Source organism: Eptatretus burgeri, chromosome 4 (assembly GCF_056783735.1).
Source record: "Eptatretus burgeri isolate ZD-2024b chromosome 4, Ebu_testis_v1, whole genome shotgun sequence".
In the NCBI taxonomy this organism is placed as follows: domain Eukaryota; kingdom Metazoa; phylum Chordata; class Myxini; order Myxiniformes; family Myxinidae; genus Eptatretus; species Eptatretus burgeri.
Window position 1 is genome coordinate 76,073,126 of NC_140964.1, and position 26,984 is coordinate 76,100,109.

General features: G+C 45.0%; 3 protein-coding genes across 15 annotated transcripts in view; 1 reads left to right on the top strand and 2 right to left on the bottom strand.

Moving 5' to 3' along the window:
* The window catches only part of LOC147028396 (solute carrier organic anion transporter family member 4A1-like), a 137,800-nt gene extending 134,457 nt beyond the window's left edge, over positions 1–3,343 (top strand). For 2 of the 3 annotated variants that reach the window (XM_085878734.1, XM_085878733.1), the window contains one exon: positions 2,050–3,343. In XM_085878734.1, coding sequence (XP_085734860.1) covers positions 2,050–2,369 — 320 coding nt within the window. In that variant the 3' untranslated portion in view covers positions 2,370–3,343. The remainder of the gene's footprint in view (positions 1–2,049) is intronic. The other variant, XM_085878735.1, reaches the window with a different exon arrangement.
* Positions 3,344–7,941: 4,598 nt separating this feature from the next.
* LOC147028399 (voltage-gated potassium channel regulatory subunit KCNF1-like) lies at positions 7,942–10,420 on the bottom strand. 2 transcript variants are annotated; one of them, XM_085878744.1, is made up of 3 exons: positions 9,957–10,420; positions 9,213–9,828; positions 7,942–8,775 (listed from the first exon to the last, which is right to left on the bottom strand). In XM_085878744.1, exons 1-3 carry the CDS (start codon positions 10,119–10,121, stop codon positions 8,333–8,335), a joined length of 1,224 nt encoding a protein of 407 aa, XP_085734870.1. In that variant the 5' UTR covers positions 10,122–10,420; the 3' UTR covers positions 7,942–8,332. The 2 variants fall into 2 exon arrangements, with proteins under 2 accessions (XP_085734870.1, XP_085734869.1); XM_085878743.1 differs by having other exon boundaries at positions 9,213–10,420.
* A 152-nt stretch (positions 10,421–10,572) lies between these two features.
* Positions 10,573–26,984, bottom strand: part of SLC35D4 (solute carrier family 35 member D4) — a 98,664-nt gene continuing 82,252 nt past the window's right edge. For 6 of the 10 annotated variants that reach the window (XM_085878750.1, XM_085878749.1, XM_085878752.1 and 3 more), the window contains 10 exons: positions 25,521–25,546; positions 25,055–25,103; positions 24,922–24,970; positions 24,777–24,822; positions 24,612–24,647; positions 21,820–21,854; positions 18,947–19,016; positions 18,690–18,783; positions 11,526–11,590; positions 10,573–11,289 (listed from right to left, as the gene is read on the bottom strand). In XM_085878750.1, the coding sequence (XP_085734876.1) occupies positions 11,211–11,289; positions 11,526–11,590; positions 18,690–18,783; positions 18,947–19,016; positions 21,820–21,854; positions 24,612–24,647; positions 24,777–24,822; positions 24,922–24,970; positions 25,055–25,103; positions 25,521–25,546 (549 nt within the window). In that variant the 3' untranslated portion in view covers positions 10,573–11,210. Of the gene's footprint in view, positions 11,290–11,525; positions 11,591–18,689; positions 18,784–18,866; positions 19,017–21,819; positions 21,855–24,600; positions 24,648–24,776; positions 24,823–24,921; positions 24,971–25,054; positions 25,104–25,520; positions 25,547–26,984 lie in introns of those variants that run through there. The other 4 variants (XM_085878754.1, XM_085878753.1, XR_015057561.1 and 1 more) reach the window with 3 other exon arrangements.

The following is a 26,984-nucleotide window of genomic DNA, read 5'->3' on the forward strand; positions in this document are numbered from 1 at the left end:
GTCTGCACAGGATAGGTTTGCGACTCCATGGTAGTAACGTCGTTTTTCAATGATGAAGCGGAGCCCCACAGTACTGTATTGTATTTTTGGCACTGCTTGTGCTTAGAATGACAATGGTTCAGCAATTTAATTCCAGGCACGTTCTGGTAACATGAGGACCCTTGCACCGTTCTTCAAACCGTCCTCCATCGGCCGTTCTGCTTTAGAGATGCATCACAACAGTTATAGGGATGACAACATGAGCAAGAATAGTTAGGATTGGAACACCTAAATATGAAAGTATTTTGGGTTTATTTTGAATGCTTAGGTTTTTAACTTAAAACAACCCCCCCCTCCCCCCAAAAAAAAATTTCTAAAGAGAATTATTTTCAAACTCATTTTAAAATTTCATTATTGGGGAGAACAACAACCCAAAACTAAACAATCTGTCCTCCAATGCAACTTTTGATGTGGATAACCTAGGCCCCTGGGGTTTGTCACGCATTTGAATCATTCGTTAGAATGTTGGCCGAATCAACTTGCACAGTCTCTCATTCACTGATCCTGTTTTAGTCTGTCTAAAAATAATACAAGTTTTGCAATCTCTCTCCTGTTTGGAGAGTTATGAGTGAGTAAACCAAACTGTTGCAACTTTGTTGTTGCTTTTCCATTGTCTCCTCTGTGGGTGGAAGGTCACCCATAACTGGTGAACTCTTCCACAGCTGCATGTTCATTCTGCACAGTCTTGACTCCGTCGCATGGTGTTGCTGAAGGAGTCTCTTCACCAAGGCACCAACTTGCAATTTTGCCGTGATACTCGCACAAGGGGCCGTGGGTTTTAAAAGCCATTTGCTTCCGCGTGTCGGTATCGCCATGCCTCGGGTAATTCTCTGGCGGTATGACATGTTCACGCACGTTCAATGTGAGGGGGCACAAGTTGTATTCACTGCAACGAGCAATCCAGGGAACCGAGTTGCTCATTATAAGACTTTGCTGAGGATGCAATTTTGAAAACAACTGTCCAAGACTGATACTGATGCAGACTGAACAAACTCGTGTGACCATTGCACATTTTCTGGATTTCCCAGCGGGAATTTTTCTCCCGTGTTTGCATTTATTTTTGTATCTTATAAGCCAAGTGGTATAATTATAAACTCGACATCTTAAGCTAAATCCACATGATTGAAAACGATTATCTTTCTGCACAATCTTTCCTGCTCCTGGAGCACTTAACGATTACAAGTCTGAGAAATCTGAAGGAAATGTTAAAAAGCAGAACTCTGCTCACATTTGAAAGCCTCGTCTGCCTGTGAAAAAGAATGCAAAAATAAAAGGATGTAATTTTGATATTTCAAAATAAAACAGCCCGGGTATATTTCACTCCCACGCACTCCCCTCAATGCCAACTAGACTGCTATTTTTCCACCCTTCTTGTCTTGCTTGTCATTTATTTTCCTTTCTCACTTTCTTATTGTGCCTTCGGCGTATCGCTGAACTTCCACCCTCTCTTCTCATTTATACTTTCTGCCTGCTGGCTCATTAACCATAGCAAGGAAGAAAAGCACACTTCGGGTTTGGAGTGCTGTGGTTGTCACCAGGTCAGGGGGCACAACCAACAATGGAATAAGCGAGCAGAAAAAGAGAGAGATGGGGAGGAAACACTGAAATCAGCAAGTATGAAGGATGGGTTAGGAAGGGTTAATGAGCGGTGGTGGGGTGGTGGTGTTGATAAAGATCAGGTCAGGATTATTGGGGTGGTATGCAATGCCTGCTTGAAACGGTGGAGAGAAGAGTGTGAAAGAATGGCCTCTGGAAGGCAGAGCCATAGACCGGACAAAAAAGGAACAAAGGAGTCGTGGGATCTGCCTGGATTTTTTTTTCTCCTCCCCCTCCTCCTCCACCCTCCCCCCCCCCACCCCTTGAATCATTGAGAATGATTCCAAAAATATATTTGAAGCCATCCCTTGTTCCAGTTGGTAATTTCTTCCGACTTGCATTCCATCATGCATTCATTTATTCATTTCATTTATGCGACATGTGAAATACCAATGTTGTGCGTTGCTTACGCAGGTGGCATTCCGGGGCCAATTGCTTTCGGCTCGTTTATTGACCGCACATGTCAGCTCTGGCAAAAAGATTGCGGTGAGCTTGGGGCGTGCCACCTGTACCACAATGCTGCCATGAGCAACTCGACTCTCCTACTGGGAATCACTTACAAGGTAAGAGTAGAATTGCAGAGGCGGTGGTACAAGCCTGTTAATCTACGTGCGTTCTCCAATCTGCCTTGTCAACGTCACCCTGCTAATAATGGCCCTCTGTCACGACATTGGGCTGTCCCTACCCACTCCTCCCTAGCCCCTCGGTTCGGCACAAGCGTGACGATAACCTGATGGAAACATGGTCATGAAACATTCGATCTTTGGGAACATGCACTGAGGGCATTGTCTTGAGGGCATTTTTTTTGTTGTTGTTGTTATCGATGTTGGGAGTGGACTGCACACAAAGGCCTCAAAATCCCTCCTCGTGTTTGGTGAATATTTCTCAGTGATTTGGCATAGCTCATGTGTTCGTAATATAATAAAATGAGTATTTTAGAGATTGCATGCTCCATCATTAATCACTAAATTCGGTGTACTGTGCAATAGTTTAATTTTCTGTGGAGTTTAAGCACCTTGGTGCTTGTACTCTTTTAACGAGATGTTTGTTTTCGTGATTTCCAGCGGCCTAACAAACGCATTGATATAACTTGTAACAGTCTTTGTGCGGGGTGTGATCTTTTCTTGTTTTCTGGTTCACAAAGCTTCTGAGTATCTCGTTCTTCTTGGCTGCTCGATGGTTCTACCTGCGCCGGGAGGACACCCCCTCGGCCTCCAGTGGAAGCTCTGACAGCACGGACAGTCCGTGCACCCCTCAGCTGACCCGCACTCCCTGAATCTCTGCGGAGCCTGTCGTAGGCAATGGGATTATCATCTAATTATTTATTTTCCTTTTCATTTTATGATTGTTAAATTGCATTTGCTTATTTATTCTAAATTGGCCGTGTCTGGCTGAGCAGATATGTGAGCCTGTGAGTGGTTCGCAAGATATCTTTGGTTACTGCACTGATGAGGTTACATTTATCTTCTTGACTCTGCCATTCACCCCACTTCGTTTACACCTCACCCCACTTTGTTTACACTTCACCCCACTTCGTTTACACTTCACCCCACTTCGTTTACACTTCACCCCACTTCGTTTACACATCACCCCACTTCGTTTACACATCACCCCACTTCGTTTACACATCACCCCACTTCGTTTACACATCACCCCACTTCGTTTACACATCACCCCACTTCGTTTACACATCACCCCACTTCGTTTACACATCACCCCACTTCGTTTACACATCACCCCACTTCGTTTACACATCACCCCACTTCGTTTACACATCACCCCACTTCGTTTACACATCACCCCACTTCGTTTACACATCACCCCACTTCGTTTACACATCACCCCACTTCGTTTACACATCACCCCACTTCGTTTACACATCACCCCACTTCGTTTACACATCACCCCACTTCGTTTACACATCACCCCACTTCGTTTACACATCACCCCACTTCGTTTACACATCACCCCACTTCGTTTACACATCACCCCACTTCGTTTACACATCACCCCACTTCGTTTACACATCACCCCACTTCGTTTACACATCACCCCACTTCGTTTACACATCACCCCACTTCGTTTACACATCACCCCACTTCGTTTACACATCACCCCACTTCGTTTACACATCACCCCACTTCGTTTACACATCACCCCACTTCGTTTACACATCACCCCACTTCGTTTACACATCACCCCACGTTTACACATCACCCCACTTCGTTTACACATCACCCCACTTCGTTTACACATCACCCCACTTCGTTTACACATCACCCCACTTCGTTTACACATCACCCCACTTCGTTTACACATCACCCCACTTCGTTTACACATCACCCCACTCGTTTACACATCACCCCACTTCGTTTACACATCACCCCACTTCGTTTACACATCACCCCACTTTACACATCACCCCACTTCGTTTACACATCACCCCACCCCCGTTTACACATCACCCCACTTCGTTTACACATCACCCCACTTCGTTTACACATCACCCCACTTCGTTTACACATCACCCCACTTCGTTTACACATCACCCCACTTCGTTTACACATCACCCCACCTCGCTTACACCTCACCCCACTTGGTTTACACATCACCCCACTTCGTTTACACATCACCCCATTTCGGTTACACATCACCCCACTTCGTTTACACATCACCCCACTTCGTTTACACATCACCCCACTTCGTTTACACATCACCCCACTTCGTTTACACATCACCCCACTTCGTTTACACATCACCCCACTTCGTTTACACATCACCCCACTTCGTTTACACATCACCCCACTTCGTTTACACATCACCCCACTTCGCTTTACACATCACCCCACTTCGTTTACACATCACCCCACTTCGTTTACACATCACCCCACTTCGTTTACACATCACCCCACTTCGTTTACACATCACCCCACTTCGCTTACACATCACCCCACTTCGTTTACACATCACCCCACTTCGTTTACACATCACCCCACTTCGTTTACACATCACCCCACTTCGTTTACACATCACCCCACTTCGTTTACACATCACCCCACTTCGTTTACACATCACCCCACTTCGTTTACACATCACCCCACTTCGTTTACACATCACCCCACTTCGTTTACACATCACCCCACTTCGTTTACACATCACCCCACTTCGTTTACACATCACCCCACTTCGTTTACACATCACCCCACTTCGTTTACACATCACCCCACTTCGTTTACACATCACCCCACTTCGTTTACACATCACCCCACTTCGTTTACACCTCACCCCCACTTCGTTTACACCTCACCCCCACTTCCTTCACACCTCACCCCCACTTCCTTCACACCTCACCCCCACTTCCTTCACACCTCACCCCCACTTCCTTCACACCTCACCCCCACTTCCTTCACACCTCACCCCCACTTCCTTCACACCTCACCCCCACTTCCTTCACACCTCACCCCCACTTCCTTCACACCTCACCCCCACTTCCTTCACACCTCACCCCCACTTCCTTCACACCTCACCCCCACTTCCTTCACACCTCACCCCCACTTCCTTCACACCTCACCCCCACTTCCTTCACACCTCACCCCCACTTCCTTCACACCTCACCCCCACTTCCTTCACACCTCACCCCCACTTCCTTCACACCTCACCCCCACTTCCTTCACACCTCACCCCCACTTCCTTCACACCTCACCCCCACTTCCTTCACACCTCACCCCCACTTCCTTCACACCTCACCCCCACTTCCTTCACACCTCACCCCCACTTCCTTCACACCTCACCCCCACTTCCTTCACACCTCACCCCCACTTCCTTCACACCTCACCCCCACTTCCTTCACACCTCACCCCCACTTCCTTCACACCTCACCCCCACTTCCTTCACACCTCACCCCCACTTCCTTCACACCTCACCCCCACTTCCTTCACACCTCACCCCCACTTCCTTCACACCTCACCCCCACTTCCTTCACACCTCACCCCCACTTCCTTCACACCTCACCCCCACTTCCTTCACACCTCACCCCCACTTCCTTCACACCTCACCCCCACTTCCTTCACACCTCACCCCCACTTCCTTCACACCTCACCCCCACTTCCTTCACACCTCACCCCCACTTCCTTCACACCTCACCCCCACTTCCTTCACACCTCACCCCCACTTCCTTCACACCTCACCCCCACTTCCTTCACACCTCACCCCCACTTCCTTTACACCTCACCCCCACTTCCTTTACACCTCACCCCCACTTCCTTTACACCTCACCCCCACTTCCTTTACACCTCACCCCCACTTCCTTCACACCTCACCCCCACTTCCTTCACACCTCACCCCCACTTCCTTTTACACCTCACCCCCACTTCCTTTTACACCTCACCCCCACTTCCTTTTACACCTCACCCCCACTTCCTTTTACACCTCACCCCCACTTCCTTTACACCTCACCCCCACTTCCTTTACACCTCATCCCTCGCACCTCATCCCTCTTCCCTCACACCTCATCCCTCATCCCTCATACCTCATCCTTCACGCCCCACCCCACTTCCTTTCCTTTTTGCCCCACCTCTCTTCCTTCGCACCTCACCCCGCTCCCTCTCCTTTGCTCCTCACCCTGCTTCCTTTCCTTTTTTCCCCACCCCTATTCCTTTTCCATTCACCCCTCTTTGCTCAACTCCACTGCCTGACCGATTAACCTCTATCAGCAACTCCGCTTAATGGCACTTGAACAAAAGCTATTTATAATGGTGAAGGTTTCAAGTATTTATTTCTACTTCTGATATTATTATTATTATTATTATTATTATTATTATTAATATCATTATTATTATTCATCTCTGGTCCAATTATTATTTTTAATCTCTGGTCCTGAAGCAATGACGAAAGTGCTTAACAGAAGATGCGGGTAAATGACGAGTACCAAACATGAGGTTGTAACTCTACATCCGTTTTATTAAATTTTTTTTAATCATAACATTTTCTCCACCATCACTCCCTCCGTTGTTGTGTTCCTTCTGGAGCACACGGCGGCATTCTTTCTCGAGATGCCACAACCTACTTTTGAAAGCCCCGCCATAATGTTGTGAAGAGACATTCCCTTTAGATCTTCTCCAAAAGAACCACAGAATGTTTGTTTTTGTTTGCTTGTTTTTGATGGGTTGTGATGAAATTGAACAGTGGTAAATGGAGTTCACTCCTTCCAATATTTGGATAGTTCAAGGTGTTTGTGAGTGTTTACGTGGTTTAAAGGCTTGGTTTTTAGTTCAACCAGGAGTGCGAGCGGTTATTATCGATATGACGGTGTATATAGTACTTACATGGAGGCTTTGTTGCATACTTTTTATTTTTTATTTTTGTCTGAAACATTCTAGTTCACTGGAAGTATTGCAAGTAAAGGTAGCAAGTTAAAATGGATATTGTGAATTGTACATATTTGCTTGAATGGAATGAAAAATGCACTGGGAACGTGAAGGTTCGCTCGGCCTTGAGTCGCGCTGACTCCGATTGATATTTTGGCAACGATGTGGGGCTCCATTAATGTGTGACAAGCCACGTGCACATGCCACGTGGACACGTGCGTAGTACCATATGTACACGTGTGACGTGTCGCACGTAAGCCTGCACGTGTAGCATGTCACGTGTAAACGTGCGATGCGTCGCGTGTCCACGTGAGACTTTTTGAAGAAGAGCCGGGTGTCTGTCGGGTGAAGTATTTTTGTTACTTGTAGCACTTCATATATGAAGTTGTCAGAGTGAACCAACATACGGTGTAAAACTTGATCTGATCGTGTGTGTGCGCGCGCAGACAGGTCATTGCCTGCTCTTGTGGCCACGTTAACCTTTGCACTTTGACCTGGGTGCAAAATGGATCTGCACTTGCTTTTGAACTCTATTATTATAGTTTTCATTTTTATTGTTATTTTTCCTTTTGAATCGTTTTTATTTATTTATTTTTTAGCACTGGGCCTTTGTTGCTCTTTTTCTGCTTTTCTTGATAACCTGCAGCTCAATTGACGGACATTGGTCCTGAACTGCTCGGACATTGATCCTCGTCTCTGTCCAAGGCTGACTGCGGACAACCAGCCTATCTTGACTCGTTTTCCTGTAACTTGTCTTGAATGATGTTCGTCCTTATGGTTGAAAGGTGGGATGAAATTATGAGACCAGATTTAATATTGCCTCTGTCTTAAAATAAACCGAACATCTTCCTCTCAAGTTCATCATGCTTGTTTGTGACACATCGCCGTCGTAAACCATCGTCGTGTTCCACTTGCACAACAAAACTGTTTTACTCCTTCGTTCGATGTTTGCGGTATCTTTTATTACAACAGTGAATGAAACACACAAACACCATCACCACTACGTTAACACAACCCACCACATTTGCATAATCAATTGTTAAGCAGAATGGCATTGTGGCTATAAAATGTAAAAAGATTCTCGGTTTCTAATTTTAAACCAAGCAAAGCATCTGTACACACAGAAGACTCCAGACGGACATCTACATTCACTCTTCAACTTTATATTATTATATTTCATCCCATCATTTGTGGAGGTTGAGAGAGATTAATGTTTTGTGCCTGGATTTTCAATTTGGAAAACTATCTCGTATTCTAAACCCCCTCGGTTGAAGTTGAATCCATTCGAGTTGCCTTCCAGAGCCCACGCCATAAGCCGTACAGCTATCAGCTCAGCTAACGTGCCTTTTGAGACCGGCTCCGCTGTCTCGAAACGTGCACTCCTGGGGTCTCGTCTCGGCAGCCACCGAGGGCACGCTCGCGCCATGCCACGCATGAAGGGCGCCTGTGGCCAAGCGCTCCAATTGATGCTTTACGGCCGTGTCCAGCACCTTCTGCTTGTTGTAATACTTGACAAAGTTGTTGATGATGGGATGGATCGGTAGCGCGATGGCCAAGATCCCACACAGAAAACTCGCTGCCGCATTCAACTTTCCCAGTCCAGTTTTGGGGAAGATGTCACCATAACCGACCGTGGTCATTGTTATTATAGCCCACCAGAATGAGTGTGGGATGCTGGTGAACATGGTCTCTGGGTGGCTCTGCTCCAGTGTATATCCCAGTGCTGAGAAGAGGAAGATTCCCATAGCCAGGTAGAGAAGCAGCAAACTGAGTTCTGCAAGTGTACAAGACAGCATCCTAGTGAGAAGGAAAGTGTCTTCGTCGCTTATTTCTTGCTGACTGGAAATTACTTAACAGGGTGGGGTTGTTTCATACACTGCACCACATAAACTTGTTTGGTTAGCATAATCATTTTATGAAAAAATATATCTCGTCATTTGTTTAAAATTAAGATATAATTCAATTTTTATTGGGGTGGGGATGCTTGTCATGGCCGTGCACGTTTTTCAATTATTGCTCCTATCCTGAGCGATCTCATACTCCGATCATACTCACAAACTATAGGGTTTGGTTGGATTTGAGCATCGGTACTATAATCACCAATACAACATGGCTGGAATTTCATGTATTCAAGGGGACATTGGCCCTTCTCCTTCCCGAAACGATTCCGAGATGTGAACGAGCTGCATCTGCGCCCACACCCTGGTGTACCTTTGAAGCTGCTTTTGAGTGCGTATGTGAGGGTTTGCAAACCACTGGAGTGTCTCGCCAGCTTGAAGACCCTCACGATGCGCATAATGCGTAGAGCTTGCACCGCTTGCTGCACGTTGTTCAACTCCAGGATTGCATCGCCCATGCCGGACAGGAGCATTGCCAAGTAGTAAGGCAAGATAGCCAGCATGTCAATGATGTTCATGAAGGAGAAGACGAAGTGCAGAGTCTGCGGAGCTGAGATGAGCCTCAGGACATACTCTAGTGTAAACCACACGATGCAAACGGTCTCGATAATTGTGACCGTCGGGTGTTCCACTAGTTGTCCGGTCTCACTTTTCACCTGCAACTCTGGGATGGTTCCAAGACACATGGTGACCGCAGATACGACCACAACAAGAAAGGAGGCGATTGCAAGCGTGCGAGCCTGTGCGGACGTCTCTGGTTTTTCCATGAGCTTCCACAAGGTCTTCTGGAATCGTTTCCAATGGTCTCCTTCTCCAGCACCAGCCTGGTCATCCAAAACGAGCCGGACCCGTCGTGCCACTTCCTCCAACTCTTCCAGCTTCTCACTGAACAAGCCTCGACAGCAGTCGTCCAGGTAATCCACGTCCACCTGCCAGAAGTCCATCTCATTCTTGAAGCATATTGGACACACACCGCGCTCCATATGAATCTCTCCGACGTAATACAAATCTAGCACAGCGTCAAATGAGCGTGGATCCCGATCAAAGTAGAACTCGCCTGAGCGTGGATCGAAGTCATCACAAAGGTCCAGTGCCAGCTCTGGGGCAGCACCGAGCACAGGAGCACCCGGAGAACATCGCAGGAGGCACAACTGTCCGAGACGCGTCTCTGGGAAACGGCACAACAGTTCGCTGGGAAGCAGCTGACGTACACCTCCCACATTAACTGTGACGATCACCTCACCACCCTCACCCTGCTCACCGCTGGACACCATTACTGGGCTGGAGTCGTGCACAATGGGGTGGCTCCTTAAAGAATTGTTTTTTGGAACATGGAGGAGTTAGTCCACTGGTTGTCTGACAAGTGGATGTATTTCACTCCATCCGGGAACTGACAATGTAACAGGAGGGGGGGGGATATAACCTGTCGTCTCATTAAGGATCAACAAACTGGCTTCGCAAGGACCACTGTGGGTCTTGCAAGCACTCACTGGTGTGCACCGTCAGCACGTGCTCCCAGCGCTTATTCTCATTCTCCGAAGACATGGCCCGCCCAAGCACGACCCACGTATAGTGGGAGGGATTCGCTGTTTGGCGTCATCAGGCTGTCTGTGCCCCGAATCCCAATTTGTTAGCCATTGGGGTGTCTTGTCGTTCTATCCAAAGTTTAAGGAAGAGGTGTGTGTGTGTGTGTGTGTGTGTGTGTGTGTGTGTGTGTGTGTGTGTGTGTGTGTGTGTGTGTGTGTGTGTGTCTGTGACATGATACACACACCCAATGCCCAGTGAGAAACAGGCAACTTTCAATGACTTGAGAGGAGTTTGATTTGCGAATCAATATATTGGATGATTACACCAGAATATTGTACATTTCAATGCCACCCTCACCACCACCACCTCTCCCCACCCCCCACCCCCACACCACCACCTCCTCACCCCTACTATTCCACCACCACCACCACCTGACCCCTACTATTCCACCACCAACACCACCTCCTCTCACCCTCCCCCCACCAACAACCATGACTTCTCCTTGCTCACCATCGCTCTTGCACACAACCCACCGCCACCTCCTCACCCCTACTATTCCACCACCACCACCACCTCCTGACCCCTACTATTCCACCACCAACACCACCTCCTCTCACCCTCCCCCCCCCCCCCAACCATGACTTCTCCTTGCTCACCATCGCTCTCCCACACAACCCACCACCACCACCTCTCCTCTTACGTGACTGAGTGGTCTCATTTAGATTTTTTTTTTTTGATTTTTAAATCTTTATTTCCCGTTTCCATGGGTTTTCAGGGTTCCATCTCAGACATGGACGTTCTCTGTTGTGTCTTCTCTTGTAAACATTAATATTAACCCTTCCCCGATCGCCACAATAATGACACTGCGGAATAAAAGAAAGATGGCACAACAGATGTGAGTATGTTTGAATACTAAGCTGGCTGCCCCATGTGTGTTTAATCGATTTGTGGGTAATCAATGTACTAGAAATGAAATTGTTCATTTACATCACAACCCCAGCAGCCATGTGTAGGATGAGCATTTAACTACCTAACCCAGCAAAGCACCGCCACCTTGTATTTGTCCCAAAAGAGAAGCTGATGTGCATGAAATTCTTACCAAATCCTGGAGGTGACTTCCAGGCTTACTTTGAATACCACGAGGGACAAAATCGCTGCTGAGACCTTCACATAAAGGGCATGAGGGAGACATGAAATCGAATCATCACGTAAAGCAATTCGTCCGAATGATACAGGCACAAAGGTGCACGACGATGGGAGTGGGTCATGGGGTTTTAAAATGGCTTAATTCCTGCAGTGTGGTCGGCCTGCAAGAGAAACTGCTTTATCAGACAAGTGACTCTTTCCACACCCAGAGTAAAGGGTTTCTATTCGGAAGAGAATCAAACCCTTCACTCTCGGTGTGTGAAGTCCAGTTTACCTGTCGGACCAGATTCTGTACCACAAGTCAATACCACCTGGTGTTACGACTTGAACGCGGTCCGCACAAACATCACCGCTTGGTTATGCTGCAAGTTTGTACTCTTGCCTTTCCAGGAGTGAGCCATGGTGGGGATTATTCATTTATTCAGGGTGCCAGAGATCACGCTCCTACTCTGCCTGAAGGACACCATAGGATCTTTATCGTCCACCAATTAATGCCAGCAAACGGGACGTTCAGTTTTATGTCCATCCGAGGGTACACACATTATCTCGTTCGTCTTATGAAACAGGATGACTGCTTGTAGCTGCTACCTGGAGGTTCGAATCCGGGCTACACCACTTGGTGGTATTTGCATATCTTCTTCCTGTGCGCATTTCACAAATATACAAAACTAATGTTACGATTATTATTATTTCTTATGTAGCCTATGGCTGTTGGTTTCAACATTGCTGGAAGCATAGCTGTGCCACTGATGCAGTACCCCCTGTTTCTGGTGAGCTGGGACTCAAACTCAAGACCCAAATATTATAAGCCAGTCAGCTTAACCATTAAGGCAAGACCAGGCTCATATTGTTCCTATGATAAACCAAACTGCTCACCAAGAGGCAGAATTTGTTACGTCAAACACTCAAGCAATTGATTTGATTCCCCTTTTGGTGACACCTAGCAATTCGCTTGTGAAATCAAACTTTTGGGTTAGCATTTCTCACCAAGTAAACGAGAAATAATTGACAACAAAAAGCCATTTAGACGATCACACATATGTTGTAATTAAAATATAATTTGTCCTTTTTGGTAAGCCTTGATGAAAAGCCAAAGTTTTATCTGGGCTGAGATTAGCTGGTGGACGTTAATTAAGACCCCGCAGTGTCTTTTGCAAACAGCAAGTGAGTTATCTACGGCAGCCTGAACAAATTACAAATACCTGCCAAAATCACCTTCAGGTGAACTTCAGGCCTGGCCAGCCGGTTTTTGAAAGACTTGGGTGAACATCTGCGGCCAACCCCAAAAACAGATGAGAATAAATAGAGCCGTTAAAAGTAGTAGTCGTAGAACCAGACTCCGTGCCATCATAGTTAGTGTGTCCACTCGGTCTGGGAGGTTGGTGGTTCGAATCCCGGCCAAGTCACACCAACGACTGAAAATATTACGTACTGCATCCTTGCTTGAAGTTCAGCATTTATTCGGACAGAGTAAGGACAAGCACCCAATTTAATCCTTCCCAAGAAACTGCTTTTTTTTTAAGTATGGTATGTCAAAAAGTAGTCATAGCTGACGAGTAACAACAACACCCCTCTACTATTATAACTTGGCCACCTTGCTACTACTTTCTACTCGGATAGTTCATGATTATTATTCCAAGAACAAGAATGAGCACACTGGTCACAACCTGACAAAATCCGGTAATGGGCCGATTGAAAAATGGGCATTTGAAGCACTCAGAGCTGAAACTTTTGAGTTAGTACTTACATAGAGGAAACTTAAAATATTAACTCGACACCTCTCATCCATGTCAGTCTCTGCCACGGTTGTATTAGAACGCACTGATGCGACACGGTCAGCGATTGTTTAACCCCGATATGGGGCTGTACAAAAACTACATACCGTAACAGTTGTTTTTTTTGTTTTTTTAGGGTGGCATGTACCATGTATGCTGACACGCTTGATTAAACCCGACTATTTTTTTTACCTGTGATATGGCGCAGGTCTTCAAGAGCTTCGCATGGTTGTTATGGTTCTTGGTGGGGTCGATTTTTGAATGTGCACCCATTAGTCAAACCCCTTCCACATTTTTCGCTTTACTTCACCCAACCTGGCACCCAGACAAAATAATGTGGCCATAAGACATCGGGCCTGTAGGCCTCTGCTGATTATTCACTGCCCGGGTTTGTTGAGTCAGATTTCTATTGGCTTTGTTTGGGTTGAGTGTTACTCACGATGAAGGACCCTGAAAAATCTAATCATTTCCAACTGTCTCCTCCAGCATCAGCCTTGTCATTCAAAACGAGCCGGATCCGTTGTGCCACTTCCTCATCTGAACAATCCGCAACAGTAGTCGTCAAAGTAACCCACGTCCACTTGCCAGAAGGCAGCTCTCCCACCGACCAATGGATGCACATTTCAAAAATCGACCCCCAACAACTATGCGGAGCTCTTGTACATCTGCGACACGTTACAGGTAAAAATCATAAAGCACAAGGAAGTTAATAAAGTTAAGCCTGCTATTGGTTTAATGGTTAAGGTGACTGGCTTAAGATCTTGGAGTATTGAGTTTGAACCCACTATCCCATTAAATAACACCAGGTATGTTGACTCGATCAGTGCTCAGCCTGTCATCCTTCTAAAGTGGGGAAAAATGAGTACCGTACTTGCTTATTGGTAACAGGGGGCACTGCATCAGTGGCACAGCCACGTTCCCAGCAATGATGCAACCAACAGCCACAGGCTGCATACAAAACAATAATAAAGTTCACCCCTTTCTCAAGGTATTCCCTTGCAACACCCACATAGAGTGGTCCCATCAATGTCATAGATCTTTGATTTCCTCTGCAATTATATATTTAGGATACAAAGGTAGCTTTGGTGTATTCCTGATGTTTTGGAGTGGTCCAAGGAGAGAAGAATCACATGGTGCCAAGGCTGGACTGTATGGAGTGACTGGAACTTCCCCCACCCATCTCTACTACAGCATTCAGATCCTCTGCAGTCTGGTGCAGTATGTGTCCTTCGTTACCCACCTCACTGAATTTCAGGCGATAATGAAGGATTGGGTCCTCACTTCCAACACCAACATCAAATTCCTCTGCAATTTAATATTTAGGATCCGAGGCTCCAAAATTATCCATTCAAGGCATTTGATATTTGCTCGAGTGAAAGAGCAGCTGGTTGTATAGAAGAGTGCTCGAGATTACTCACCAACATAATTATACAACAAATGTTTACCCCCAGGGAATTCTGGGATAACGGAAAGCCACAGTTGCCATACTTGATTTTTCTCACTGAAATGATCACATTTTCTCACTGAAAGCATACCGAATATAAACTACTGTAGACCAGACAGCGTTTCAATCGAAACACCTCTCCATGTTATCAATAACCAAACAATCCTAAGCTTTTTGCTCTTTCAGATCAGTCAGAGATTTGATTATGTAGCACAATCTTCATGAGGAACATGGTCTTCAAATCTGAATGCCTCATCAACACCATGGTCGATGTCTTTTTCAAAGGCCCAAATACTCAGCATAAGAGATAGTCTTCAACCCTATGTTGGTTTTCACCCCAGCCCTCCCCCAAAATCACTGCCCATACCAGAACACTCCACAATGGGCTAAAGACAATGAGGAGTAATTTTATTTTTGACGAGTTTATTCCTTCTCATCGGAAGCTTCCAGCCAAGTCAGTGGAGATGACATTGAATTGTTTAGGCAGTGTAAAGGAATCTAGACCCAGTGCAGACGTGGCGAGTAAAGGAAGTCATTGTGGTGGTGTCACCGTCGGGGACCTTCCTGGTCACTTTTCTGTAGCAGTGAGATGTTCCTGCTTTCAGTTTGTGATAATGTTGGCCACAGATCGGTGAGAACTTTAGATAATCGAGTCTGGACATTGGCCAATAACATGACCTCTGACCTAATCTTTCCAATGCACCACAACATGGAGAATTATCTTGGGATCCCAAAACTTTTGGCATGGTGATGTGATCTACACATTTGCTCATCTCTCTTGTAATACTGTATTGCCATGAAATATGTAACTTTCAACCATATACATTCATGTATGGGGAAGCCAAGTTTTATATACATATATGCATGCACATGCAGATAAATTATACAAAAGGGAATGAATAGATGAACTGAGAAAAGGACATGGAGAAGGAGAGGTTGGCATGTGGGCTAACGGGATGGCCTAGATCTTGGTTTTTCAAACCCGGGGGCGCGACCCCAAGTGGGGTCCGCTTGCAGCGAAAAAAAAATTGTCTATTTTCGATCGGGGTTCGCTTTTACGGGATGTAATATAAACGGTTCGTTCAAAGTATGGGAACCGACACAACATGACGCTTGGAATGGGATCCAGCCGATGCGCGGTTCATTTTGGCGGGAAATTGGTGGCTTGATCCACGGCCTCTCAGACTCTGACTCTATCATTAACGTCTATTCACGTCTCCACGTACGACTCGAGACCTTATTTGTGATGGAAGCACCGGCCACCAGCAAATCTCGAGAACGTTCTTACCAGGATAAATTTCTGGACCTTGGATTTTACTACGTGGTGGATAAAAGTGGGGCACAGAGGCCTCAGTGTGTGATTTGTTTCAAAGTGCTTTCTACGGAGTCTATGAAACAAAATAAGTTGCAGAGGCATTTGACTACAAAACATGTGCCTTATCAGGATAAGGAGAGAGCGTTCTTTGAGAGGAAACTTCTTGCACTCAAGAATACGAGTCTTGACAGAGAGGGTACATGCCATTAGACCAATTCTTGGACATTAGAGGCCTCGTATCGAGTGTCGCTCCATGTTACCAAGACTAAAAAGCCTCACTCCATTGCGGAATAACTCGTGCTGCCATGTGCAAAGGACATGGTATCTCTGATGGTTGGGGATTAAGCGGCGAAGAAACTGGCAGTTATACCCCTCTCTAACAACACCATCCAACGCAGAATTGAAGATATGAGTCTGGACGTAACAGCTCAGGTCGTACAGAAGATCAAGGAATCGCCGTGGCACGCCATATAGTTGTACGAGTCCACTGATATCGCATTGTACGCGCAACTCATCGTCTGGGTCCGCTTCATCAAGGCTGATAACTTTGTCGATGAGCCTCTGCTCATCAAACCATTGGAGGGCACCACCAAAGGAGAGGACATTTTGGGGAAAGTAGAGCAGTTTTATCGTGACCATGATCTGGACTTCGGAAAGTTGCTCGGTTCTACAACAGACGGCGCGCCAGCAATGTTAGGAGTGCGTTCTGGATTCAAGGCTAAGTTGCTTGAGGTGGCTCCTCAGACCTCCATGGTACACTGCATGATTCACCGAGAAGCGCTCGCCTCTCGTACTTTGCCAGGAACATTGCAGAGCGTGCTCTCAGAAGTCGTAAAAATGGTGAATCACATCAAATCGAGCGCCCTCAACACTAGGTTATTCAGGCTATTCTGCCAGGAGATGGACGCCGACCATAAGAATTTACTATTCTACACTCAAGTCAGATGGTTATCTTGAGGAAACCTTCTTCTGCACGTTTACAAGCTCAAAGATGAACTGAAGGAGTTCCTACGCACACAAGGGAAAACGGCATGGGTAGCGTTGCTCGAGTCAGACTCTTGGCTGTCAGAACTGTGCTATCTCGTTGACATCTTTGAACGTCTCAATGTCCTCAACCGCTCCCTCCAAGGCAAAGACGCCAACCTCATGATTTTTCACGACAAAATGAGCGGATTTCTGGCAACTAAAATTACTGGCAGACAAAGCAGCTGTTAAGCACTTCAGACTTTTCCCCCGTCTGGTGGAGCATCTAACGACCTGCCAGTACGATGATACTGAGCTCGACAGTCTTTCTGTGGAGATAGCACGTCACCTTCGGTCGCTCATTGAACAGTTCGAGCACTATTTCCCTGAGCTGGATGTGCAGTCCTTTTCTGTGGTTCGGGACCCTTTCACGGCTCCACTGGACTTGATTGCTGATGAAGATGATACAGCACAGGAAGAGCTTGTCCAGCTCCAGCAGGATTCAGGAGCGCAGGCTCTTGCACAGACGAATTCGTTGTCGACATTCTGGTGCAAAATGCTGCTGTCGTACCCGACCCTGTCACGGCGTGCCATCAAGGTTCTCATGCCATATCCTTCATCATACTTTTGTGAGCAGTCGTTTTCCACCATGGTGGTGATTAAAACAAAGTACAGAAATCGCCTAGAAATGGAGCATGATATGATCCTGGCATTGTCATCTACTTCTCCACGAATAGAGAAGTTGGTTTCTGAAAAACAGGCTCATCCTTCTCACTGATATATCTAAATGTCATTTGGACTAAACTTCTGAAATATTCAACTGTATTATTTGGATACTGTCGGCTATTCTCCGTTTACTCGTCTATGAAAACATGATGATGGTGAATAAAGTAAACAGTGAATGTTCTTGTGTCATATGAAATCTTATCTTATATATTATGAATTGGGTTTTGAATCTTTTGGGTCGCGCGATGTAGAGAGGTTCTGAAATTGGGTCGCCACTAAAAAAAAGTTTGAAAACCACTGGTCTAGATGTATGCTTACTCGCCCCTAAGTTGTCCAAGCTGGGTTCGAATCCTGACCAAGATACAAACTGTCATCTCGGTGTTTCTGGGATATTCAATGTGTGTGCCGTCCATCAATGAATGTCAAACAGGCGTCCCGTGTACCGGCACGAGTTGATGGATGTTAAAGATCAAACGGTGTCCCTCATGAAGAGTCGGTGTGCTATTGTCGCCACCTTGAACAAATTCCAAATTCCTACCCTAACCCACAGAGGGCAAAGCATCAGCGGCACAGCCGCACCCTCAACCATTGATGCTTCATCTGAACGAATAAGAAGAAGGTTGATATATATATATATATATATATATATATATATATATATATATATATATATATATATGTAATGACAGTTGGGGGGTGGGGGTGAGCATAGGAGCAATGGGAATGTATATAAAAGTAGGGATTGGGAGAGGTAAAATTCCACCATTTTTGCATAAAATATATTTACAATATTTTATTTGTTTATTACAATTGAGCTTAAACTTGAAAAGCCTTTTTAAAAAAAGTGTGTGTGGGGTGGGGGGGGGGGTGTTGTGAAAATACAGCAAAACTCACCTTGGCTGTGATCAGAGATAGTGAGGTGGTTGTTGCCGAGAGTTGCTCTTGGATCCAGATACTCGTCAGCATCAACAAAAATACCAACAAGCCACTGCACAACCATCACAACCAAAATTACACAGACATCCCATCTGAGAGATAGAACAAAAGTGCAAGTCGTGTAACATCAGTCACATTTCATATTTCCGCCGTTCCTTTGTTTTTACTCATCCATAACCCAAGATTGGTCCCACCAAGGAGTAGGAAATAGTGACCTCGCTACGAAGGCCACGTGAAAACGACGCAGCTTCAAAAACGGAAAGCTTAATGCCTCCGTGATGTCTCCTGGAAGACAATAATGATAAAATTGCTATTACAAGCCAAACAAAGAAATTCTTCCATTGTTATGAAGGGATTTTGAGCAGGTTATTATGTCTCACTTTTTATTTTTCTTTACAAGAGTAAGGCTCATGGAAGAGCAAAGTAGAATTGACAGTGAAACAAACATCAAGGGAATGAATGAAAAGAGAGAGACAGACAGAGAGACAGACAAAACATTGATGTCATCAAGTAAAATGGTTGGATTAGGAAAGATTAATGGGGATAATAAAGATTAGGGATCAGAATTGGGGATGACAAAAGATGGTGGTGCTGCTTGCTGAACTGCTGGAGGGAAGAGCAAGACAGAACATCCTCTGGAAGGTGGTTCCATAGATGGTTCATCCTCATCATGGGAGATTCCAATAATTTTGAGCTTTAAATTCCACAGAATCTAGAAGCAGATGTGATGCTGGGGTGCCAGCCTATAGCAAAGAGCAGTACTGTACTCCATTGAGCTCCAGACAAAGGCTTTATAGGCTGAGGAGCTCTGATGTTAAAGTCCCTGCAGTGTCCATCTTGTTTACTCCACCCCCATCCCTTTTCCTTCCTTCTCCCACCCCTCTTGTCTCCGACTCCCCTTGTTGTACATTGTGTGTGTTACCTCTCATACGAGCTTCGACATTGTATTAAAAAAAAAAGGAAAGACGGATTGAAAGAGACTGCCCAGTCCGCAGCTGGCATTGGAGGCCAGCTTTGCTATGTGGTTGGCCCAGAAAAGGTCATGATTGATGGTCAAAACACTGAACCTCTTCCAGTGGATGACCAAGGAAATCGATGGGTGGGTTTGTTTGGCAATCCATCCACAGCAATAGAGTGAGTGATTTTCCAGGATTGAAAAACTTGTTCCATTTGGCAGACCAGAGTTCAATAATCTCCAGATCAGCAGAAATGTAGCTGCTCTCTGCCTAGAAGTGAGATGGGGGGTCCTGTATGACAATATGGAGTCATCTACAAAAACGAAGAGGGATTTCAAAAGCATTGGAGAGATCATCAATACAGATGAGGAACACGACTAGGCTAGGCCCAAAACATTGCCTTGGGGAGCTCCAGCCTCCACTGTAAGAGGGGATGAGAGAGTGTCATTGATGGCCACACCTTGACTGCATGAGTGGAGGAAGTCAGAAGTTCAAGAATTAAGGTGGCCTACTATACCACAGGTGGAGAGCTTGGCAATCAAAGCAGGATACCAGCCTGTGTAAAATGCCTGATATATGTCCAGGGAGACAGTCCTGGCATCTTGTATTCGATGGAGGGCATCCAACCATTGCTGAGAAAGGAACAGAAGCATGTCCAGAGTTGAATGACAGAGATGGAATCCAAACTGATGGTCACAGATCAGGCTGTTTGAAAACAGAAAAGATGATATCAGAAGCAATGATGGATTCCACAACTTTGCTTGTAATTGGAAGCAAGATCACTGTTCTGTAGTTGCTACCCCCATGTACACAAAGCGAAAAGCAGGGTTAAGCAATTGGTTCACTTCTGTCTGTCCATCTACAAACGTCACTTTATGATTGAGAAACGGCTTGATTTCAATTGAACGTTATATTTTGAACACAAATCAAAACATGAACCTGTAGTTTCGTAGTACTTTGACTGAATTTGTCCTGATCAGTGATCACACATGTGTAGAGAGGAGATGATTTGTGTTACTTTGCCTGTCTGGCAATGAAACAAAATTGAAAATCATTCCAAACAAGAAACTTACTGTTTTTAAGGATGCCGTAAAGGACACAAACAACAAGCACGGATAACTCATGTAACGTGTTTGATGGGGTGGTGTAAAATAAGCTACATCAACGGCGATAAACTTCGATAATTTATTAATACGACCTTTAAAATCTTTATTTTATTTCAATCTAATTATATACTTGAAGACTGCAGAACACAAATCGCCTTTTTGGCACTTTCAAAACCCTTCCGTTTAGCAGCACTCGGACAAAATATTACAACATTTTACGTCATGACGACCAATCAAATTTGCCACTTGCAGACTGCCCATTTCCTTGTTTCGCAAGACAGTGCGGGGTAAGGTGTTCTATGAACTCTAGTTGGTCTGATTTTGTGCACTTTTTGGGGACAGGAGTGACGTTTGCCAACTTTCATACAGAGAGGGGAGTTGGCCAACCAAAGGAGAAGCAAAGTAAAAACTTTACACTGTAAAAAGCCAGTGCTGAGAACAGCAAGTTCATGCAAAATGTCTGAAACTTGTAGCTTTGGCTGTGGAACTTTCACCCCTTAAAGACAGGAGTCGATGTGTCGAGAGGTAGAAGAAAGCACTGAAATTTTCCAGAAGTTTAAACAAAAGCAACACTTGAGATAAATAAATGGCAATTTACATTATTGTTTATATTTTAACATATTGACTCTAATTTAAATCACCCAATTGGTGGACTTATGATTCCACATACTTCACCACATCACAATGTATTTTCAAATGCACCAGTCATCAAAATTTTGCATTTAAAGGGGGAGAATAAAAATCCGTTAAAAAAAATAGTGGAAACATCTCATCTGTAAACAACTAACCAGAGATAGCATTTTACAAACCCTTTGACCCCCTAACATCAGGAGATACTACCATTTTACAAAATCTTTGATCCCCAACATCAGGAAAGAAAACTTTTAATCCTTTGACCCCCACCCCCGTCCATCCACATTTTACAAACCCTCAACAATTACCCAGGAGGTACTGTATAACAACATCGCTAAAGACCCTCCACCCCTACCCCCAACACCCCTTTTTCCATCCTCCAAAGTGTCTTACCGAGTGGCTGGGATGCCAGCAACAGAACGACCACACTGCAAGCAAAAACAAACAAACCCACCATTAAAACCTGTACAACACAGGGGAACAAAATTCAACAAGCATTTTGTTCTCGTTTGATGGTGAACACGATCGGCTCTTTAGCACACAATCATTTTGGCAGAAAGACAGCTTTATATCATATCCTTTGAAGCAGTACTTTAGAGAACAAGAGTGTTACAATTACTCAAGGTACTGAACAGCTTGTTGGTGGCGTGCCGAGTGGGTATAAAGCCTTGTCACATTGCCATTGCATGCACTGGTGTCAGTCTGTTCGATTCCCATGGCTGCTCAGAAATATGGCCTGGAGAAGAGATGTGCATCGGGGCTATTTACCATATAAACACCCCATCACTCCCCGACAACCTGTATATGGTTTTGGCAGCTCTATCCCACATTAAAGTATTCGTGTTTGTGTGAATCTTCAAGGTGGAATTTAATAACAGGTGCATACTATATGTAGGGTACTTGTAGTGTAGTAGATAGTAGAAAAATCGTGCAAATTATGATACAAGCATCAAATTTGGCATTTCTCTTCTGCAGGGCTTTCTGATCAAATCTGCCCAATTGGCCATTTGAAAATCCAAATTTTGAAAAATTTGAAAAAAATAAAATAAAATAAATAAAAACTTCAAAAAAGTTTGAAGTCACAGCTGGCTGAAATTCTTGAAGCGCAAGTGAACATCCCAGACAGAGAACCAAGGGGAGATACAGTCATGATTGATGGCTCAGCACTTATCAATGCCCTACCTCCATGCACTGCAAAGATATTTGATGACAATGCTAAAGAAGACATCACCCCAAAGGTGGAATCCTATGGTGCCAGGTACGAGAGGGTGGACGTAGTGTTTGATGTGTACAAGAAGTCAAGTCTGAAGTCCGAGGCAAGGTCGAAAAGGGGGCAACGAATCGGAAGAAGTGTGACAGGAACCAGTAAGACCCAAGTAACTGGAGAAGCTTTCTTCGAGATGACAGCAACAAGACCGAGATGTTTCATTTCCTTGTAGTAAAGATGTGTGAAGCACAGACGACAAGCACAGTCATTGTCACAAAAGGATAAGATGCCATGAGCAACACAAGGAAGTCACTGGATGCTGTGTCTCCATGTTGTCATGAAGAAGCTGACACTCGAATATTTGTACACGCCAGGGATGCAACGACGGATGGTAGCAAGTACATTATCATTAAGGCTAATGACACGGACGTACTAGTCATAGCAATATCTGTACTGCCATCCTTACAGGAACTAGGTCTTGAGAACATGTGGATTGCCTTTGGCCAGGGAGCCAAGGCACGATGGATTCCAGTCCATGAGGTAGTTTCTGCAATAGGGCCTGAGAAAGCTAGAGGGATCCCATACTTCCATGCGTTCACCGGATGTGACGTCGTGTCTGCCTTCCGCGGTAAAGGGAAGAAAACTGCATGGCAGACTTGGAACGTCTTTGATGATGTTTCTGAAACATTCACCAATCTCAGCCAGCATCCAACATCGATTTGTGATCTTGACTTTTTTGAAGTTTTTTTTTTTTTCAAATTTTTCAAAATTTGGATTTTCAAATGGCCAAAATCAGGCAGATTTGATTTGAATCCCCTGGAGAACAAATGTGCCAAATTTGATGCTTGTATCATCATTTGCACGATTTCACTCAAAAATTTCTGTTATCTGCCCCACTATTGACAGTCCTCTCTTTCAGAGGAGCGTCTGGAAAACCCTCCCGTCTATTTTCTGAACAATCCCCTTGAAGAAGTTCAGTCATTCAAACTCCTGGATCTCACTATCGGCCACAATATTTCTTGGACAAACCACATTTCAAAGTTGGCCTCCAAAGCCAGCTCCCAACTGGGCATCCTCTGTTATACAAAGTTCCTCCTCAGCACACCTGATGGATACTTGTACATCATGGACAATGGACACTTTAGATGGCTCGGAGTTCCTATCCATCTACAAGGCCTTCATCTGCAGGATGGAGTGCTGCTCTCCCCTCTTGGCTGGCTTCCCTTCCTCACCTTGCTCAGCTTGACGCGGTGGAAACCAAGATTATTGGAATCTCCCACGTTGAAGTTGAGTCGATTGGCTTATCACTTTTCCGTCGCAGACAGGTCGGTGGTCTCTGTCTTATACCGCCTCCTTTCTGGTCTTGGACCCTCTGATCTTTCCGTGTTTGTCCCCCACTTCCCAGGTTTCTGCAGGGCACATGCGGTCCACCATCAACCCCCTTCTGGTGAAACTTCCAAAATCCAGGATCACTGTTCACCCTCACTCATTTGTTCCTCTTTTCTCCCACGTGTGAAACCAACTTTCACATTCTCTTAAATCTCATTCTTCCCTCCAGGTCTTAAAGATAGCTGTTTACTGGCATCTCACATCATCCCCCATCCAAAACCATTATCTTCTCTACTCTCGTAACCCCCCACTCCTCTCCTTCTGTATTCATCTTGTCGCCCCCTACGTCCTTCCCTGCATCCCTTATTTGTCCCAGTCTCTGTCTATTTTGTCCCTCGACTCTGCGGTTCCTTTTGTTCTGTTTCATCCTCATCCATTCTGTGTTCCAGCTCTTCCACGAGCCTCGTCTTTGTATATGAAAAGGGAAGGAGAGGATAATTGACTTCTATTTAAAGCAAAGAATTATTCAAAATTGTTATTTTTTTTTTCCAAAGGTAATTTTTATTTTCAGCCAGGGTTCAAAGGGTTCATAAAACTTGGTAACCAGGCTTGGACCTGCAGACTAGTTTCAGCGTTACCTTTGACTGACCTGACTATGCAGTTGATGTAATGCTGTTCAAAATCACTGCAAATACAGCATCAGCATCAACACACACGTCACCAATCCACGTCATATGATTTTAATGATTGACAACGATTTCGACGTTACCACATTTATTTCACCTCAAACTCTACTATTAACTCGTCACCATACCTGAGGGGTTGTGCTTTCTTCGAGAATTGAAACGTTTTGTAAAGACCTAAAGAAGGGGAGAGGGGGCTTCAGTCAATGACGTTGTGCTGAAACTCTGTAATGAAACAGACAATTCATCTCTGTGGCACTCCATAGAAACCCTCACCTGCGCAGATGCAGTGGTACATGGCCCACCTGCAAGCCTGAGCGTCAAGCTGGAAAGATAGCGATGGGGGTCATTTGGCATCTCAAATATACCTGTATACCGTTACCTACCCAAGATCCAGACATCAGCTCACCTGAGGCTCGATGAATGGAAGGCAAAGCGAGAGTGTGACCAACACGAGACTGTGGGAGGGTGTCCATTAGGTGGATTAAGGTAAAGAACATGGCAACAGATGGCTGCCATTAATCAGGCACTTTCATCAAATGCCTTCATTGCACGTGAATTTCATACTCATCGTAATCACTATTAGGGCCGAGTCACAAAAGACCTGTCATTTTACTTTTGAAAAGAGAAGTGGCTTTGTAAACTCCAAGATGGAGCTTTTTAATAACCAGAAATTACTTTCACGAGGGTTGTATCCGTCAGCTCGATTGCTTGTGTTGCAACACACCTGAAAAGTGCCAGTGTGATTATTTATCAAAGGTTTCTAGAAATTCATCACCAGGTTCTTTTCTCATACATTCAGTGGGTGTTTTTTTAAGGATCAGGCTGCTTCAAGCAAAGATTATGAATAAAAATGAATCGTGAGTTTGTCTTACCCCAATAGTTGAGGCACGGTGACTCTCTGGAACATGAAAACATTGTTGCATTAGTGGACGAGGCAAGACAATTTTGTTTCATACAAACGAAGACCTGCCCACATTTTCAAAAAAATTTACATAGTTTTGTTACATAGCTGTTACATAACATTCCAGTAACATAGCTGGAACACAGAATACAACCCTCTCAGTACCACGTATGCCTGGTGAAGGCTTAATGGTTAGGGTGGTGGGCTTGGGAACCTAGGATCCCGAGTTCAAATCTCACTCGACTGTTGAATTAATACCAGGTGGGGTTGACTCTGCCCGTCATCCTTCCGAGGTCGGCAAAATGAGTGTCAGCTCACTGATATCCTGTGTCGGAGCGGCGACCCATCCAGGATTGTGCCCAATAGCCAAGGAGACTGGTTAGGCAGCACCAACGCTCTGCACAGAGTATGGTCCTAATGGATGGATGGAGTACCATGTGAGCCTGCTCTGCGGGTGTGAAATTGGTGTTGCCACCAAAAAGCAGCTCAATGTAACTAATCATTTACAATAGGTGGAACAGCGGATAATAGGACTTCTCTTGAAAGTGTCCCATGAAGAGCAAAACGTGCATTTATTTTGTTCGTTTTCAGTGATCTGAGGCCCAGTGAGAAGTTTATACATGTATCGCATGCAACACAAAGACATCTGTGGAAGTCGGTATACATTAGCATGTGTTTCAAGGATATTGTCAAACAAATACAAGGAAATGGGATTTGAACCCGGGCTCACAGCATCATGAGCAATCGGGTTCAGATAGTTTATGCTAAACAGGCCAAACCCAAAATGCAGGCATGATAGAAACATCATGAGTAAAACCAGTTCCAACCATTTAATGTATCAAATGCAGAAGGTCGTCATCATAAACTATGAAATTTTGTCCAATATGAGGCTACGATAATGCCATAGATCAATGTGAACTTAGAATGGCACTCGATAGATCGCATACCACTGCCAGGCTGAACAGGTTATGTTTTGTATCCCACTGATGGGCCGGATCTGCATCCGGATCCTTAACCAAAATCTAAATCGGCTTGTTCTTGGAAACTACCCAACTCATCCACCAAGTTTTGCAATAACCCATCCGTAACGTTTTCAAACCATGCTATATATTGTTTTTTGGGCCCATCTCTTAATGGTGAAGAATCACTTACATAATTAAAAACTACTCTTTTCTGGATCTTCACCAAAATCGAATAAATCCATCATAGTCTCACACCCAACCTGTTCACCAAGTTTTGTCCAAATCTGTCAATGTTTTTAGATAGACTGTTCATAAGCAAATAGGGGTGAATACATAACTTCCATCGACCTTCTGTGGTGGAGATAACTAACGGATCCGTAAAGAAGCCACACGACATATCACTTGTCCAAAAAATATGGAGGGTTTATATTTTTTTAATGATGTTGCATACATTCCCCTCTTCCCAACCACTT

Coding starts and splice junctions, on each gene's coding strand:
- LOC147028399 (XM_085878743.1), bottom strand. CDS start 10,173: ATGGTGTCCAGCGGTGAGCAGGGTGAGGGTGGTGAGGTGATCGTCACA. Junction 8,776..9,212: donor ACTCAAAAGCAGCTTCAAAG/GTACACCAGGGT, acceptor GTACACTTGCAG/AACTCAGTTTGCTGCTTCTC.